Source organism: Corylus avellana, chromosome ca2 (genome assembly GCF_901000735.1).
Source record: "Corylus avellana chromosome ca2, CavTom2PMs-1.0".
In the NCBI taxonomy this organism is placed as follows: domain Eukaryota; kingdom Viridiplantae; phylum Streptophyta; class Magnoliopsida; order Fagales; family Betulaceae; genus Corylus; species Corylus avellana.
In genome coordinates, this window is record NC_081542.1 from 47522773 (window position 1) to 47540287 (window position 17515).

General features: G+C 36.1%; 4 protein-coding genes across 4 annotated transcripts; 1 reads left to right on the forward strand and 3 right to left on the reverse strand.

Annotated features, from left to right (window-relative positions):
* Positions 1-925: 925 nt before the first annotated feature.
* On the reverse strand, positions 926-3858 carry LOC132172398 (cysteine-rich receptor-like protein kinase 10). Its single transcript, XM_059583886.1, has 7 exons — positions 3074-3858; positions 2879-2995; positions 2597-2796; positions 2281-2491; positions 1929-2166; positions 1689-1839; positions 926-1312 (listed from the first exon to the last, which is right to left on the reverse strand). Exons 1-7 carry the CDS (start codon positions 3849-3851, stop codon positions 1019-1021), a joined length of 1989 nt encoding a protein of 662 aa, XP_059439869.1. The 5' UTR covers positions 3852-3858; the 3' UTR covers positions 926-1018.
* A 3578-nt stretch (positions 3859-7436) lies between these two features.
* On the reverse strand, positions 7437-10359 carry LOC132172356 (cysteine-rich receptor-like protein kinase 25). Its single transcript, XM_059583840.1, has 7 exons — positions 9588-10359; positions 9382-9502; positions 9114-9255; positions 8815-9025; positions 8471-8708; positions 8176-8326; positions 7437-7813 (listed from the first exon to the last, which is right to left on the reverse strand). Exons 1-7 carry the CDS (start codon positions 10357-10359, stop codon positions 7514-7516), a joined length of 1935 nt encoding a protein of 644 aa, XP_059439823.1. The 3' UTR covers positions 7437-7513.
* A 363-nt stretch (positions 10360-10722) lies between these two features.
* On the forward strand, positions 10723-16130 carry LOC132171259 (probable UDP-3-O-acylglucosamine N-acyltransferase 2, mitochondrial). Its single transcript, XM_059582532.1, has 10 exons — positions 10723-11037; positions 11689-11896; positions 12875-12951; positions 13432-13481; positions 13603-13667; positions 13801-13852; positions 13923-13993; positions 14131-14197; positions 15683-15754; positions 15917-16130. Exons 1-10 carry the CDS (start codon positions 10851-10853, stop codon positions 15983-15985), a joined length of 918 nt encoding a protein of 305 aa, XP_059438515.1. The 5' UTR covers positions 10723-10850; the 3' UTR covers positions 15986-16130.
* Positions 16131-16440: 310 nt separating this feature from the next.
* On the reverse strand, positions 16441-16995 carry LOC132170074 (NDR1/HIN1-like protein 2). The gene has a single exon (XM_059580983.1). It carries the CDS (start codon positions 16993-16995, stop codon positions 16441-16443), a length of 555 nt encoding a protein of 184 aa, XP_059436966.1.
* Between the last annotated feature and the right edge of the window lie 520 nt (positions 16996-17515).

Below are 17515 nucleotides of genomic sequence, written 5' to 3' on the forward strand. Positions count from 1 at the left end.
TATTTTATTCGTTTTCTTATATATTTAGTCCTTAGGGTGACTTTTAAAAATCAGGTGTGCTTTTTCTTTTTTTCTTTTTAAAGAAAAAATAAGGTGTGATTAAAGCTATAATCGAGCTCAGTATTGAATATTTAAGTTTGGATTGTTTAATTTTGTTTTGAATATAAATTGAGCTTGAATTTATCATGGAGCAGAATAATATATTCCAATATGGTTCATTTAATTTTCGATCAAACTAGAGCTATATCTATTACAATAAAAAAAAAAATTATCTTTTTAAATAATTTTCGAACATTAATGTTTAACGAGTTCACAATACAAAGTTAGATAATACTATAAAAATAATAAAAATAAAATCATATAATTTTCTATCAGTTTATATGAGTTTGGCTCATTTAATAAAAAAATCCAAAATTTTATTCAAACTTGGTTTATTTAATAATTAACCGAATTCAAGTCGAACTGTTTAAGAACTACTCTATTCATTAAAAGCACCAAGTGTGATCTTGGCATTATCAGTTAACCCACTTTAATCAGATTTTAAACCATAAAGAATTTAAACCATCGGATTCCCTACAGCTATTTGTCCCAATTACACATAATTCGGCACATCAGCATACAGGACAAGTGCAAGACTGCCTAATTAATTCTGCATCTCAGGTTGTCTGAAGTAGGTGAGCCCACGCCTGTCCTTTGTGGGAATCCTTACTGGAATTTAAAGTCAATTGCGTATTCTCACAAGTTAATGATGTACTAAACTTGACAATTGAATTTGAATATATATATATATATATACATATATATATATATATATATAAGTCCATTTTTTTTTTTTTTTTGTGGAATTCAAGGCGAACACAAACTTTGAAATCATATTCATTGACCAAATTAAATATTACATGTGTAACTCACATATATGATGAGGTCAATTATAAGCAAATACAAACTTCTATAATCTATTGATGTACTGCACACAAGATAAAGCATTAACGAAGTTTCAGTCCTAATATGGGTTCCATCACCGAGGCCCAATATTGGAAATTGATAAGCCGTTGATAGAGTCATAACATGTTTCATTGTGATCCGTGAATCTCCCTATAGAAAACGCAGGTCGTTGAGGTTGGCAAAGAGTTATACTTTCATTTTTCAACATTACAGCCACAGATGACATGGTTGGTCTATCATTTGCATCTTCTTGAGCACACAACAATCCAATATGAATGTATCTTAGAAATTCATCCGGGTAGCATGAGTCATTCAATAACGGATCCATCATCTCGATCGCTTTCCCTTCGTTCCATAATTGCCATGCCTGCACCATTATTTAATGCGTTTAGATAGTTTTTTTTGCCTAATATTAGGTTTGACAATTTTTGATAAGACTCACGAACTAAATATGTATCAAATACGAAACTAACTGGTTAGAGTTGAGGAGTCAAACTTGTTTAATTAAATGAGTTGAGTTAAGATTAACCATGTATTCTAATACCAATGTCTCGACACGACTTGGACTTAACACTTGACATTTAGAGTTAGCAATTTTTTAAACGACTTACGAACTTCACTATACATTTCATACTCATATTTCAACATGACCTAAACCTGACACACAAATATAAATTTCCATTGCCTTTGCCCAATATCAACTCTAGAAGTATGGACTAGACTTTAAGCCAAAAATATCTTACATATGCTAGGAGGCTAGGAGCACCTTTTGACCGACGGAAGCTAGCATTTCCTCTCCCAGTTATGATCTCAAGCAAGAGTACTCCAAAGCTAAAAACATCAGACTTAATGGAATATAATCCTTCCATAGCATACTCTGGGGCCATGTATCCACTGTTCAAAGCATATTAAAACAACAATAAAAGAAGTTAACATATACACAATTAAATAACCAAAGGCACACTAATCTTACATGTACTTACTATGTTCCAACTATTTTAGCAGTATTAGTTTCACCTTCGCTTCCTGTTAAGATCCTTGCCGTTCCAAAGTCTGAGATCTTAGGATTCATGTCATAGTCCAATAATACATTGCTAGCTTTTAAATCTCTATGAATGATTTTAAGTCGAGAATCCTCATGAAGATAAAGAATTCCCCTTGCAATTCCACATATTATATTACGTCGTTTGCTCCAATTGAGTTGTGCACGTCTCCTTGGATCTAACCATTAAAATTTGAAATTAATTCAATTCATTGTTCTATGGCTGAATGTTTACAAAGTTGATTCGAGTGCCCATTAAAACAACAAAAAGAGTGAGGAAGAAATTAACGAACCAAAGAGAAAGACATCCAGGCTGCTGTTGGGCATGAATTCATAAACAAGCAGCTTTTCTTCTCGCTCTGTGCAAAACCCAAGTAGCCTGACAAGATTTTTGTGTTGAAGCTTCATTATTAGTAAAACTTCATTTGTGAATTCCTGTGAACCCTGCTCTGAACAATAAGAGAGTCTCTTAACTGCTACTTCCTTTCCATCACTGAGTATACCCTGCAAAAGTTCATTTGCTTTAATTTTCCTGATTAACATAAAAAAATAAAAAAGGCAAATTGAAACTTTTTTGTGTTCTAGACTTAATTAGATAACACGAATCACCTTGTAAACTGGGCCAAAACCACCTTCCCCAAGCTTATTTGAATCAGAGAAGTTGTTGGTGGCTGCTAGTATAGATGCCAAATCAATATGGGGGGATTCCCGAGTGTTCGGATCATATCTTCCTTGAAAATTGGTGCGATGAAAGTTTGAGATATAATGATCACCAATATTTGCTTGTTGACTAATAGTTTCTCTCTCACCTAAACAAAAAAGAATGGTAGTCTCAATAGTGAAAACAAAAGTTCAAAATTGTAAAGCAAACTTAATGACAGGCGTCTTTACATTTTTTAGCCTTCTTCCTCATCTTAAGGCAAAAAATACAGAAACCCAGAAGTACTATCGCCAAGCATGCTGATGCAACTGCAAGGATTACCATCATCCATGTTTTCCATCCATTGCCTGCATTTGAAAGCAATCACTGAATACTATAACAAAAGTAAGTTGTGTTAGAGAGTAGTGTTGTTGACAAATACTTACTTCCCCCTTGCCCATTAGTTGAAGTGGGAGCTTCATAAAAGTTATATAGCTCATACCTCAAGAAGCAACTACGACTAGGAAGTCTTGCACCAATAGAGAAATAGCAGCATGTTAAAACATCTGTTATGGCCCTCTGAAGGCATGAATTACACCCATCAGCGGATAAGTCTTTGGTGCACTGCACTAGAGCATATATTGTGTTATCTTCAAAGGCTACTTCCCCAGTAGCATACAAGTTAGCTGAAAGATTGAAAGCTGCCCTCTTAGTAAGAGTATTCAACGTCTCCTTCACAACAGATTTGAACTGTTCTGGTTCCGAAATGTTCTTCTTGTTATCCAGGTCAAGAACGTTTCCTGTGACATTCAATTGACCAAAGAAATTTTTGTTGGAGAAACGCAACTGGCATACCTCCTCCCATACAACTGCTTCTGTTGTGTTTGGACAAAGTCTCAAAATGTCTTGTGTAGCGGTTGTTATGCATGTCTGGCAGGTTTCATTTGGAACATAGCCGAGGCACATGTAAAGACTATAAACTCCATCTGGGTCATTTCCTTTGGAGGTATTATAGAATTTGGAAACAGAAGCATTCGAGGATAAAGAAAAGATGGCATCTTGGAGATTGTTCTGAAATAATGTAATATTACCTGCATAATTACTGTTGTTTGAACAAATGAAATACGGAGGGTCGGCATAGGCTAGATTATTGCAGAGGAGGGCGAGGAAAACATAAAGCAGAAAGGGTCCAATAACTTTTGGAACAATATGGGCATGAATCATATTTTACTTTGTAGGGCTTGTATACTATGATAATGGCCAAATCTCTCAATATGGTAGCTGAAGGAGTTTCTGTTTCTGCTATACCTTGGGCTATGATTGTAAAAATCCTTTCTTGGAGTCTTTTCATAATCCTATCAAAAGGGTAATTTCTGCGAACAATTCTTAGGCCAAAATCAAGCCAAAAGCATTGTTCCAAGATTCCACTTTTGTTAAAAAATAATTGTTGACTTTATTGAAGGAGCAGGAATTTACATACAACCAGTGGGGGGACCGGGGTAGGCCATGGTCTCCCCAAAATAAGGAAGAAAAAAAATTATAAATAAAAAAATAAAGTAAAATTTATATTTAAGTTTAGTCATTTCGGCCATCTCCAAAAAAAAATTTGGCCATATTTTTAAATTTTTTGGCTATATTTAATAAAAACTTTTGGCCATATTTTTAATTTTTTTTGGGTCATACCCATTAAATTTTTTTATTTTTGGTCCTTATTTTCAAATAATTTATTTTTTGGCTTTTATTTTCAAATGCTCACTTTTTTTGGCCTTTACGATAGTGCTTATTAGCCTTATTTCATAAAAAAAAACCAAAATTATTATTTTTTAATAAAAAAAATTCTAAAGAACTGAAATTTTTTTTTTTTTGACTAGGCCCTCCCATAAAATTTTCTACCCCGTCCCTGCATACAACCATGGGCAGACGGCATCAATGTCAATTCTATCCAAAACTGGGGCCTTATATATTTGCTTATTCTACTGTATTTGTATTATTAGTCAACTAACAAAAGATTCGTGGGAGCTGTAGTGTAGACTTTCGCGGAAGGCGTTTGGGATTGGGAGTCTGGGACACTACTCCGCTTGAAACATTAATTTAGATGCCCATAGGTTGTCAGACTTGGTCCATTGATGTCGAGTCTCTGATATAACAGTCAATTCCACCAATGAATTGCAGTGACCTCAATGAAAGAATTTAGACGAATAAGTATTCTCTTATTTCACACAATATTTTTGCTTTCAAAAGTCTATTATATAGACTATATAGACTTGAGAAGAGAGAGCATGTCCCGGAAATCAAGAGCTAAAAACATGCATAGTTGATATTTTTGACTGACTTCTGAAATTTACTACAAAATAAATCCAAATTTTCTAGATTTGCCCCTTTAACACGCTCAATACAACCTCACCGGGAATATAATCCTTTGGTAATTTCCGATTAGAGAAGGTTTAGATCTCGGGCTTCTGATTCGAGCCCATAAATACATCACACAGGCAGACCATTGACCAAGGTTCACGGCCCAGGCTCGGAACAAGCCCATCTAATTGATTATTATCCGCGTCACCATAATTTCCTTATCTCCTAGTCGGAATAACAGGAGTGCCCCTTTGTCCTAAGAATCAGACAGTCTGAGGCACTTTCCCTGCCATTTCCCAAGCCGAAACTGTTTTTCAAATCCTTTGAAAGCTAACATCTTAGCCATTGTTCTCTCTCTCTCTCGGCCATGGAAATCATTGTGAGAAAATTGGCCAGTTTGGGCTCCTCCACTTCACTTTCTTACCTTATGAGTTATGTCCAAGAAGCACAAGGCGTATATACAAGGCCTTCGTGCTTTATCTCCGTTGGTTGATCGTATCCGTCGTGATTTCTCCGTGGGGGCTGGCCAAACTGGGTCTTGTGCTTCCTCTGATACGTCTGGTGCGTCGTTTGGACTAATGGAGTTTGAAGTCGTTTTGTAGTAGTACTGTTTGTGAAAATGTTTGTGAAAGTAAACCCAGTTACAGAACAGTTCATGACATTCAATAACATATTATACAAGCATGATAAGCGCTTGCATTGATAGAACTTAGAATGAAGAGGTAATTTTGTAGAACTTTTTTCTACTGGGAGAAAATAAAGGTGAAAGGCTTGGTGAAAAATTAGCTTCGAATTATACGGAAACATTGAGCATGTAGTCTAATCTTGCTGTGTGCATTGACAGCATTGTACCAATAGGCATGCTATAAAAAATGTATTAGATGTACTGCCCACATTTATATTGTTGTGTTAGAAACCTCCCCAGTAAATGTAAATGTATGTAATGAAAGAATTAGCTTGAGGTGTATTTATGAATGATGATAGTTTTTACGGAATTTCAATAGACATGTGAAGAATTTGATGCATTTCCGACATGGGTCGTGAAGCTGATCTGCGTTTGTTTTGTTTCAGTTGGTTAACCGTCCATTTCGAATCTTAGATGTCTTTTTTATCTTAGCATTTTTTTTAAAGCATGAGCTATTGAAGTTCATATTGTTTCACTTCAATCATGTATTAACTGGCATTTGCCACCTGCCTTGAATTTCAAGATTAGAGGATGGTGTTGGACTAAGCCCCAAAGAATTTCAGAGATGGAATAATGGAGGTGGGATTTTCCACAAGTCAGCTTCCATTGATCCAACAGCGCTCATAGAGACTGGTGCTGTAGTTCATCCGAAATCTGTTGTCAGTGCATATGTTCATATTGGATCGGGAACTGTTGTTGGACCTTCTGTGGTAATCGGCCAATTGACAAAAACAGGTTGAAATTTCTTCCCTTCACAGTAATAGCAATATTTACAACCACGTAAAGTATTATTATTTCAACTACTTCAATAATATACTACGTAGGAATGCACTTGGGACTAGTAGAGAAAAAGGTTCTGACCAGTAATTCTGCAGCCTCTTTCTTGTGCTTAATTAAATGGATTATGTTTGTTCATTAAGGCTAAGTTCCTTAGCAGCCCTGCCTTTTGAAATATTATGAAAAGTTCCTCTAGGTGGGGTGCCATGTTCAAGAAATATTTCTAGCAAAACATTTTAACGTGTTTAATTCTTTATATTGTGCTCTGGAAATATTAAGCAATATACTACTTTTCCATTTCTCCTTTTTTCTTCTTGAAGTTCTTTTTTGTCATTTGCTCTTTTTTTTTGGCATAAAATATTGGAAAATAAATCTAGAATTGGTCTTACACATGTACAAAGTGAAGATGTTGCAAGTTAACCAGTTGATGTGCTTATGCTGTAACTAGGATTTTTTTTTCCTTTTTTTTTTTTCTCTGTCTCTCTCCTTTTTCCTTTTCCCTTGCTTACAAGATAGAACTTTTTCTAATAAGTGACAATTCCCTAGTCATAGACTGCCCAGGTGTAGTCTATCTAGGATTTCCCAATTGAAAGCTCATGGAAGTTTGACAGAATAATTTGTTTTGTATTGGGAATGAGTGGTGACTGTTAATTGATGGTTGAGTAAGTTTTGTATTAGGCTTGTTGAGTAAGTTTTCTTAGGGAGAATGAAAATACCTGTCCCATAAACTTGCAGGCTATACAAAATAGAAGACAGCAACTGAAGCCTGCCTGCATAAGAGGGATTTCTGGATAACCAAGAATCAATTCTACCAGTAATTTTATCCAAAAGCACACCACAATTGGCAAAAGAGAGCCTTGAAGAAATTAGGGGAACCCTAAGGTATCTCACGGGGAGAACACCCTCCTTCATATTACTGTAAAAGTTTAATATATACAAATCTAAATTATTCTTTTAATACATCTAGTGCAAGATCCTTTTATTTTCTATAATATCCCAAAAATATGATACAATTTCACCAATTTATTAGCATGCTATATAACATGAAGGGGGGCAATCTTGTGAGTAGTCATCATCGAGGTGAAAGAATGGAAACAGTAAGGTGATTTACAGAAGGATTAGTTGTGGGAATGTGATCAGTCTGAATGATTCGAGCCACAACAAATAGAGGTTGTTTTGGGTGAGGAAGAGATGCTGAATCGTTTCCCAACAAAACAAGCACAGATGAGATCGTGGGTCTATCTGCTGGATCCTCTTGCACACACAAAAGCCCAATATGCATGCACTTTAAAACTTCTGTTGTTGGGCACGACTCCATCAACAAAGGGTCTACAAATTCCAATTCTTTTCCTTCATTCCATAGTCTCCATGCCTGTCAATATACATTTAAAGTAAATATATTTCTTATGCATACAATACATCATTTTACGAATTAGCACCTCCTCCCTCATGAGCAAAGGGTGGGTGAGTTCACAAGTTTAAGATATATATGATAAATAACCGCTCTTTTTAAAAGCTTAAACCAATAAGAATGAGTGAATTTTTTTGAGTATACAATTATGAGTATTGTGGACAAGTTTGAGACCCATAATGAAAATATGTAATAAGTGTGAGTGATTGATATAACAAAGTTGGACTCAAATTCATAGGGTTATCAAGCTTTTGGATTAGGAGGCATCTCCACTCTTGTGCGGATATGTCAAAAAAAAAAAAAAGCCAACAAAAGAAACATACATATGCAAGCAGTGTCTGGGCATGCTCCGTGAGGTAGAAGCCGCTATTTTTCTTCCCGCTAATAATCTCAAGTAATATCACACCAAAGCTGAAGACATCAGATTTTACAGAAAAGAGTCCCTCCATTGCATATTCGGGAGCCATGTATCCACTGTTTTGAGCATATATAACATTACCATGCATGTTATTGTTGTTGTTGTTTTTTTTTTTTTTTTGTCTGAATTTCATTTAAAAATCAAAATTGGGACAAAAAAGAAATAACACAAAAAAGAAGAAGAAGAAGAAGCGAACTCACTATGTTCCGACAATTCTTCGAGTGTTAGCCGAGTATTGGTTTTCACCAAAGATCCTAGCCATTCCAAAATCTGATATTTTGGCTTCCATTTCATCGTCCAACAATACATTGCTAGGCTTTAGATCCCGGTGAATGATTTTAAGACGGGAGTCCTCGTGAAGGTAAAGAAGTCCTCTAGCAATACCAGCAATAATGTTATAGCATGTCTTCCAATCAAGCTCAATGCGTTTTTCTAAATCTAAAAATAAGAAAGATAATTAGATTCGAATTCGCAACCTTTTATCTAATAAAAAAATTTAAGCTAATAAAGAAAGTTAGTAAAGAAAAAGGGTCAAAGATCAAACCAAAGATAAAGAAGTCAAGGCTTCTATTGGGCATAAATTCGTAGACAAGCAGCTTTTCCTCTCCCTCTATGCCACATCCCAAGAGCTTTACAAGGTTTCGGTGTTGAAGTTTTGCAATAAGTATGACCTCATTTTTAAGTTCCTCTAAGCCTTGCCATGACTTCCTTGACAGTCTTTTGACTGCTACTTCCTTACCATCTAGCAGCACACCCTGCCAGGAGAATCATCCATAAATTCAGGCTCCATATATATGAAGCAATAATTAGGCCACGACAAAGAAATAGAGAAGTTGGTGTTACCTTGTAGACAGTGCCAAAGCCACCTTGTCCAAGCTTATTTGAATCTGAAAAGTTGTCTGTAGCTGCCACTATGGTCGATAGATCCATGAAGGACAGTTCTTCAGCACTCACTAATTCACCGTCTTGTGTAATGGCAACTCCAGTGTGGCTTGTTAGCTCATGTAATAGTGCTTTCTGGCTTTTCTCATCATCTGCAAATAAACATGAAATTACCTACTTGTTGGAAAACATCTATGATGGTAATTAGTAGTTAGCCAGTTAGATAAATTCACCTCTTTGTGTTCTCTTGTTCCTCCCATGATAAACAGCACAAGACCCAACAACAACTGCTATAACCGATATTGGGATACAAGCAATCACCACAACCATCCAAATCTTCAATTTAGGCCCTGCTTTTCCATAAGAAGATTTCGATTCACCAAGACCACTATTTTAAAGGAAATCAATCCGCAAAATTCTTATGTCCTTAGTTACCTTTGGAACTTGGGTAGGTTAAGAACACACTTGAGGCGTTGTAGAATTGGTAGAGCTGAAACCTCACATTACAATTCGGACTAACAATAATTCCACCTTGGCGTGAATCACAGCATGCATGAAGATCTCCCAAGGCCGGCCCCAGACAACTATAACAGGAACTTTCAGAGATGTCCCTAGTACATTGTACAAGACCATAAATTGTTTCCTTCCTGGAAAATTTAATTTCCCCAGTTGCAAACAAGCCCTTCAAAGGATCAGACGCAGCCTCCTTTGAGATGTTAATCATTAAGTATTTTAATACTTCATCAAAATGAAATGGATTTGATAGATTTTTCTCCAGATAAATCTGATCTGGATACTTTCCAGTATAAACCATCAAGGAAAAGAAATTCTGCAAGGAGTAGCGAACTTGGCAGAGTTCAAACCAAATCATTGCATCTTCAGTTTTGCACTGCTTGAAGATTTCCTGGCTTGCACTCTTTATGCAATCCCGGCAAACTGTCGAATTGACATCCCCTCTACAAAGTGCTTGAGCATAGACTTTTGGTTCCTCCCCAGTAGAGTTGTTGTAGAAACCTGTTACCGAAGTATTGGACGGCAATGACTGAAGAAGGAGCTTGAGATTTTTTTCAAATGGGTCGCTGAGTGTGTAATTTCCGGACTCTGGGTTACAAAAGGTATAGACAGGATCTCCACTGGCAAGGACAGGGCGCATTAAAAGTGGTATAATTAAGAAAACCATAGCTGAAACAACTACATCCTTTTCCATTTTCCAAATATGCTAGAAAATTGGATGATTGCTTCAGCTGAACTGCTTAGAGGGGGACATTGACAATGTTTTGGTAGTTTAGAGGGGACATTGTCACAATTGAAAATTTGGGAGGGACATTGTCAGTTGGGTGGTAGTTTGAGGGGTGTATGTGGACTTTACCAAAAAAAAAAATATAATCCTTTGGTAATTTCTGATTAGAGAAGGTTTAGATCTCGGGCTTCTGATTCGAGCCCATAAATACATCACACAGGCAGACCATTGACCATGGTTCACGGCCCAGGCTCGGAACAAGCCCATCTAATAAATTATTATCTGCGTGACCATAATATCCTTATCTCCTAGTCCGAATTACAGGAGTACCCCTTTGTCCCAAGAATCAGACAGTCTGATACTCTGAGGCACTTTCCCTGCCATTTCCCAAGCCGAAACTGTTTTTCAAATCCTTTGAAAGCTAACATCTTAGCCATTGTTCTCTCTCTCTCTTGGCCATGGAAATCACTGTGAGAAAATTGGCCAGCTTGGGCTCCTCCACTTCACTTTCTTACCTCATGTCCAAGAAGCACAAGGCGTATATACAAGGACCTCGTGCTTTATCTCCGTTGGTTGATCGTATCCGTCGTGATTTTTCCGTGGGGGCTGGCCAAACTGGGTCTAGTGCTTCCTCTGATACGTCTGGTGCGTCGTTTGGACTAACGGAGTTTGAAGTTGTTTTGTAGTAGTACTGTTTGTGAAAATGTTTGTGAAAGTAAACCCAGTTACAGAACAGTTCATGACATTCAATACCATGTTATACAAGCATGATAATCGCTTGCATTGATAGAACTTAGAATGAAGAGGTAATTTTGCAGAACTTTTTTGTACTGGGAGAAAATAAAGGTGAAAGGCTTGGTGAAAAATGAGCTTCGAATTATACGAAAACATTGAGCATGTAGTCTAATGTTGCTGTGTGCATTGTACCAATAGGCATGCTATAAAATTTGTATTAGATGGTAGGTGCTCCCCACATTTATATTGTTGTGTTAGAAACCTCCCCGGTAAATGTAAATGTATGTAATGAAAGAATTAGCTTGAAGTGTATTTATGAATGATGATAGTTTTTATGGAATTTCAATAGACATTTGAAGACTTTGATGCATTTCCGACATGGGTCGTGAAGCTGATCTGCATTTGTTTTGTTTCAGTTTGTTGTTAACTGTCCATTTGGAATCTTAGATGTCTGTTTTAACTTAGCATTTTTTTTAAAGCATGAGCTATTGAAGTTCATATTGTTTCACTTCAATGATGCATTAACTGGCATTTGCCACCTGCCTTGAATTTCAAGATTAGAGGATGGTGCTGGACTAAGCCCCAAAGAATTTCAGAGATGGAATAATGGAGGTGGGATTTTCCACAAGTCAGCTTCCATTGATCCAACAGCGCTCATAGAGACTGGTGCTGTAGTTCATCCGAAATCTGTTGTCAGTGCATATGTTCATATTGGATCGGGAACTGTTGTTGGACCTTCTGTGGTAATCGGCCAATTGACAAAAATAGGGTGAAATTTCTTCCCTTTACAGTAATAGCAACATTTACAACTATGTAAAGTATTATTATTTCAACTTAATGTTACAGTGCTCTACCATCTCTGTTCCACTAAAGCCTTTTTGCAATAATATGTTTAGTCCAGAAACATTCCTTGAATGACATACTACGTAGGAATGCACTTGGGACTAGCAGAGAAAAAGGTTCTGACCAGTAATTCTGCCGCCTCTTTCTAGTGCTTAATTAAATGGATTATGTTTGTTCATTCAGGCTAAGTTCCCTAACAGCCCTGCCTTTTGAAATATTATGAAAAGTTCCTCTAGGTGGGGCGCCATTTGCAAGAAATATTTCTAAGAAAACATTTTAATGTGTTTAATTCTTTATATTGTGCTCTGGAAATACTAAGCAATATACTACTTTTCCATTTTTCCTTTTTTATTCTTGAAGTTCTTTTTTGTCATTTGCTCATTTTTTTGATATAAAATATTGGAAAATAATCTAGAATTGGTCTTACACATGTACAAAGTGAAGATGTTGCAAGATCACCAGTTGATGTGCTTATGCTGGAACTAGGATTTTTTTTTTCTCTGTCTCTCTCCTTTTTCCTTTTCCCTTGCTTACAAGATAGAACTTTTTCTAATAAGTGACATTTTGTCTAGTCATAGACTGCCCAGGTGTAGTCTATCTAGGATTCCCCAATTGAAAGCTCATGGAAGTGTGAGAGAATAATTTGTTTTGTATTGGGAATGAGTGGTGACTGTTAATTGATGGTTGAGTAAGTTTTGTATTAGGCTTGTTATTGGCAATCTTGAGCCTGATCATTGCATTGCTCTTCCTGCACTTTTGGGTGTGTTATGTGAGAAATTCTGTGAATGCAAGAGCATACAGACCTGTGGGATTGTGGCATGCATACATCCATACAGGTTAATGTTCATAAACCATTTTACAGTTATACTAATATGATTTTGCCAAAACTACTGTATTTTGCCAGGTATAATGTTGCACTCAGTAATTGCGCTATTGGTGATTCATGTGTAATCCACAATGGGGTTTGCATTGGTCAAGATGGTAAGGCTTGATAAGTATGAACTTGGTTTTTTTATTGCAAGTGCAAGTGTAAGGATACTTGCATAAATAGGATTTTATCATAATGGACACTCAAGTTATCTAGGGATCAATATCATGGAAATCTTGTTTATTGACTGATACTTGTGTCCTTGCCTATTATGGATATCAAGTTAGTTACTTTTAATATATGCTTTTGATATTTACCAATGTAGTCCTGATACATGTTGTTACTGATACACATTGTAGTCTACAGATTAAATTTTCATTTGTTCTGTTGGTTGCTGGTTGCTGGTCTGTTAATCAGCTCTTGCTGCATATGCTTTCAACATACAAATTTTTTTTTTCCTTCGCTCTCCACTCCCTTTATCATAGGTGTTACTTATTGTGGTAATGTAATACTATTTGGAACCAAAAAATGTTGTTTTCACAATAAATCTTTTGGTGTCTTCTGATATTAGTTGCCACATTGTTTACATACAGGGTTTGGGTTTTTCGTGGATGAGAAAGGGAACATGTTAAAGAAGCCTCAAGTTGGTGATGTTATAGTTTTTTACTCAAAGTCAACCTTATGTTGTCTTCTTTAGCATCATTGTTCTGTTTTCGATCGGCAATAGACTACCCTATTTTAGATATCTTGTTTTTTTTCCTCAGTTGCTGAATGCTATGATAGGGAACCATGTGGAGATTGGTGCAAATACATGCATTGACAGGGGGAGGTGAGACGTGTAATGGCTTTTGCACATCTTTGAAGTTTTTTTTTTTCACTATATATACATATTTTCTAAACCAGTTTGTACCTGAAGCTGTCCCAGTGGGACTGTTAATTATACCATCCATTTGTTTGTGCAGCTGGAGAGATACAATTATAGGGGATCATTCAAAGATAGATAATTTAGTTCAGGTTGGTTTTTGCTTTCTTGATTGGTAGTCAAATTATTCTGAACTTGTGATCAATCTGGTTGGCTATGCAGATTGGTCATAATGTAGTTATTGGGAGAAGTTGCATGCTTTGTGGACAAGTTGGGATTGCAGGTTCAGTGACGTATGTTACTTCTCATCAGTGCTTTTCAATTCTTTATTTTTCTTGTGAAGTTTAGATTCAACTTTATCCAACTTTCCCTTTATAAGTACTTGGTACTTGGTGAAGAGTTACAACTTTGCCTTGTATGTTCTTTTCAGGATAGGAGACTATGTGACTTTGGGGGGAAGGGTAGCAGTTCGGGATCATGTTTCCATTGTATCAAAGGTATTAATTTGGTAATAACAAGAAGGATGTCCAATTATAGCGTAATTTAGCCTTGTCTTGTGAGAGAGCTTTATAGATTATTTTTGCTTCTGATTTCATTGGAAAGCCCAACAATCTTGTATTTGCTTTTCTTTACTCAGTGATTTTGTGTTGTCCGTCTCTTTTGCTTGCAGAGATTGTATGTGGTATAATTAGCAGCATGATCCGCTGTTTGTACAATGTTTTGTTAATTGATTTCATATGTTGCATAAAGACTTGTGTTTCTCCATAGAGAATTTAGCTTGTGAGACATTATTTAAAATCTTGATGGCCAACTAAAGACATTAATTAAATATGTAATGATTGCTCTGTTATGGAAAAAGAGAAGCATTTTCATTTGTATGAGGCAGTTATAGGTTACCATGGAGCATGAAATCTTTAAGTTTTTAGCTTCAAATATATTGATCTTTTATTCAATATGTTATGTTTTCTTTTTCATGTTTTTCCTCTATGATTTCAGTGCAATGTTTCATCATTGAGTTTTAGAGATATTACTTGCCATTCTATATGCGAGTATTTCTTGGCACCTTTCATTTATCAGAGATATAATTTATTTTGTTTTTCCTTGAATACAAGAGTTTTAAGACATTCCAGTTTGAAATAAATGATGATAAAAGCCTCTTCATTCAATTTTTATTTCCGCTTAATCCCCAAAATATTTCATTTCTTTTTTCCCAATGTTTCATATTGGAGGTCTATTTCGCAATTGTGAAGTCGTCCTAAAAGTCAAAACCACTTTTGTTGTGAAAAAATGGTTGAAAGCAATGATGGTTTGGGCTCTCTTTTCTCCTGATCAATATTGAGTTTCCACCATCCGAAGCCTTGATAAAAGTAGACAAATGGGTAGGAAGAGGTGGCAAAGGAGGTTGACTTTAGCATCCTGAGAAAAGTATCAATGAAAATGAAGTTCTAGATAGCAAAGTTAACAAAAATGAAGGACTTGTTATAACTGCAATAAGTTGAAATATTATCATTTTAAATGTAATAAAAACAAATCAAAAGATTTCCTTTAAGTTCCAAAAACCCCTGAAAATACTTACTGGCTTTCATGTGTGCCAAACTGTTATGAAAACCAAATGAAGCCTGACCTTTGACTTCCTCTGTCTATTATCACAAAGTTTAAAACCACTGCATAACCTTCTTTTCTTTTTCAATCTTAAAGCATGGTTCTGATCAGGTTTGAGAATTACTAGCAGCCGCATAGCGGAGGTCTACCTAATTTGTTACTCTCTTTTCTGCACTTTTCTGAAGTGAATTCATATAACCATGAAATGTTAAATCTTTTGCCTGCATGCTTGAATGTTTGCATGTTCATGCTTATCCTATTTGTTCATATAGAATGCCACATGGCTTCAATCACACATATGTAGGACAACGAGGCTTCTATCGACTATAGCATAAGAATACTGGGTTGATAACAAAATATCTAATCACAAGGAGTTGCAGGTCCGGCTTGCTGCTACTAGCTGTGTCACCAAGGATATCAAAGAACCTGGGGATTATGGTGGCTTTCCTGCTGTAAGGATTGCATTTGTGCCCTTTCTTACATTCTATTTAATATTTTCCACAAATGGATGATAGGGTGTGTCAGCCAAACTTGGTGGTGCTGGCCGATTGTTGAAAAATTGGACCTAATATAATAACATGGATATATTGTACATTTCCTTTGATGCTTTGCAGGTTCCAATTCATGAGTGGCGAAGACAAGTTGCTACCCAATTTCGGACTTCAAAGAAAAAGGTTTCTTAAGAGTCGGGAGATGTATTAGGATATATTCTAGATTTGGCTTACGTGCGGTAAAAAACTGTAGCATATAACAGTCTAGATTTCTGGTGTAGTAGATTTGTGGCGATGTTTCTTCTGCAGTATCTAATTTGCTGGGGGGTTTCTACCATATATCAGCATATCTCAATCTTTGTACACAATCCAATTATTCTTTTATGTAAGACATTGTTGTTCTTTTAGTCCTTCAAAAGGGCTGGTAAACCATTTGGACCAAAACACATGGAGTCGCTGTTTAGAGAAAAAAATTTTATCTTGTATTTACAATGTGAAAAAACTAAGACAAATACAAGACAGCAAACTGTACATTTACCTTGAAATTAAGAAAGTCCACAACCCTTCTTCTTCTATGTCTAATTATACAAACACATTCAATCCTGTAATCCCCAACCATATATAAGGATTAAGGGGGTCAAACTTTACTACCTCCTCCATTTATTGGTAGTATGGCGCAGCTTAATCTTCTTCCTCCTCTTGCCTGAAATCTTCCCATCCTTTCCAACTAATAGAAGACGTTGCAAGTCTAATTTATGATGCTTCCCCCCCTTCTCTCGAATCCTAGATACCACACCCACCATCAATTTGGCTTTTGCATTTGATATTAATTCATTGAGAAAAGATTTCCACACTCGTGGGTTGGCATCCACATAATCAAATACTTTACGACTTCTCCCTGCTCGTTGGTGGAAAGCTGGTATTGTTTTCTCACCTACTATCTCCTCCCCAAAATAAAATGTGAGAAAAATGTCATCATAGTATACTGTGGAGACTGCGTTTTGATTTTCAATTTCAAGACTAAATAAAACGGTGCCGTTCTGACCCTCCTTGCTGACTAACGAGGACTGTGGGATGGAGAAGTCAACAATGTAGAAGCGGGGGGGATAGGGAGGTAGGATTATGGATAGAAGTATTGCAGGGATAGCCAAGAGGAGTACAATTACTAGGAGAAACCGACACACGTACTTGGATTCACTCATGTTTTTTTTTTTGTGGGGAAGAGATGAAGAGGAAGAGGAGGTGGAGAGAGGGATCACGATCGATCAGGATTAAATAGAGTTTTGTATGAGAAGAAATTAATTAAGGAGGAATATATATCATATGTTGATGCATGCTTGTTCTTCAAGTTAAGGACAATGAATTATTCTTGCTTCCTCTTGGAGGATTAGAGGATATATTTTGATTATATTATATAACCAAAGAATGTGTGAATGTTAAGGGAACCAAAACATATATGTATACAAATATAACCAAAGGCTCACATGCACCAGGTTATTATAACTCATAAAAAACTACATGGAACATTCTTTCAAAACCTTCTTGCATCATAAAGCCAAGGAATTCCAAAATCCAAATTACCCACCAAGATTTGATACACCAGTATTTTCAACCCAGCAACATCCCACAATTACCAACTATTACCCAAACGAGAAAACAAATTCTACATGTAAGAATAAAAAATAAATAAATAAATAAATCATAAACTAGTCTCTTGTCAAA

What these genes read in the sequence shown, in the direction of transcription:
- LOC132170074 (XM_059580983.1), bottom strand. Translation starts at nt 16,995, where the DNA reads ATGAGTGAATCCAAGTACGTGTGTCGGTTTCTCCTAGTAATTGTACTC.
- LOC132171259 (XM_059582532.1), top strand. Translation starts at nt 10,851, where the DNA reads ATGGAAATCACTGTGAGAAAATTGGCCAGCTTGGGCTCCTCCACTTCA. An exon ending in GGTTTGCATTGGTCAAGATG is followed by an intron (nt 12,952 to 13,431) that starts GTAAGGCTTGAT and finishes GTTTACATACAG; the next exon opens with GGTTTGGGTTTTTCGTGGAT. An exon ending in ATGTTTCCATTGTATCAAAG is followed by an intron (nt 14,198 to 15,682) that starts GTATTAATTTGG and finishes AAGGAGTTGCAG; the next exon opens with GTCCGGCTTGCTGCTACTAG.
- LOC132172356 (XM_059583840.1), bottom strand. Translation starts at nt 10,359, where the DNA reads ATGGAAAAGGATGTAGTTGTTTCAGCTATGGTTTTCTTAATTATACCA. An exon ending in AACCTACCCAAGTTCCAAAG is followed by an intron (nt 9,503 to 9,587) that starts GTAACTAAGGAC and finishes ATGGAAAAGCAG; the next exon opens with GGCCTAAATTGAAGATTTGG. An exon ending in CCTTGACTTCTTTATCTTTG is followed by an intron (nt 8,709 to 8,814) that starts GTTTGATCTTTG and finishes TCTTATTTTTAG; the next exon opens with ATTTAGAAAAACGCATTGAG.
- LOC132172398 (XM_059583886.1), bottom strand. Translation starts at nt 3,851, where the DNA reads ATGATTCATGCCCATATTGTTCCAAAAGTTATTGGACCCTTTCTGCTT. An exon ending in GTTTTGGCCCAGTTTACAAG is followed by an intron (nt 2,492 to 2,596) that starts GTGATTCGTGTT and finishes GAACTTTTGCAG; the next exon opens with GGTATACTCAGTGATGGAAA. An exon ending in CCTGGATGTCTTTCTCTTTG is followed by an intron (nt 2,167 to 2,280) that starts GTTCGTTAATTT and finishes TTTAATGGTTAG; the next exon opens with ATCCAAGGAGACGTGCACAA.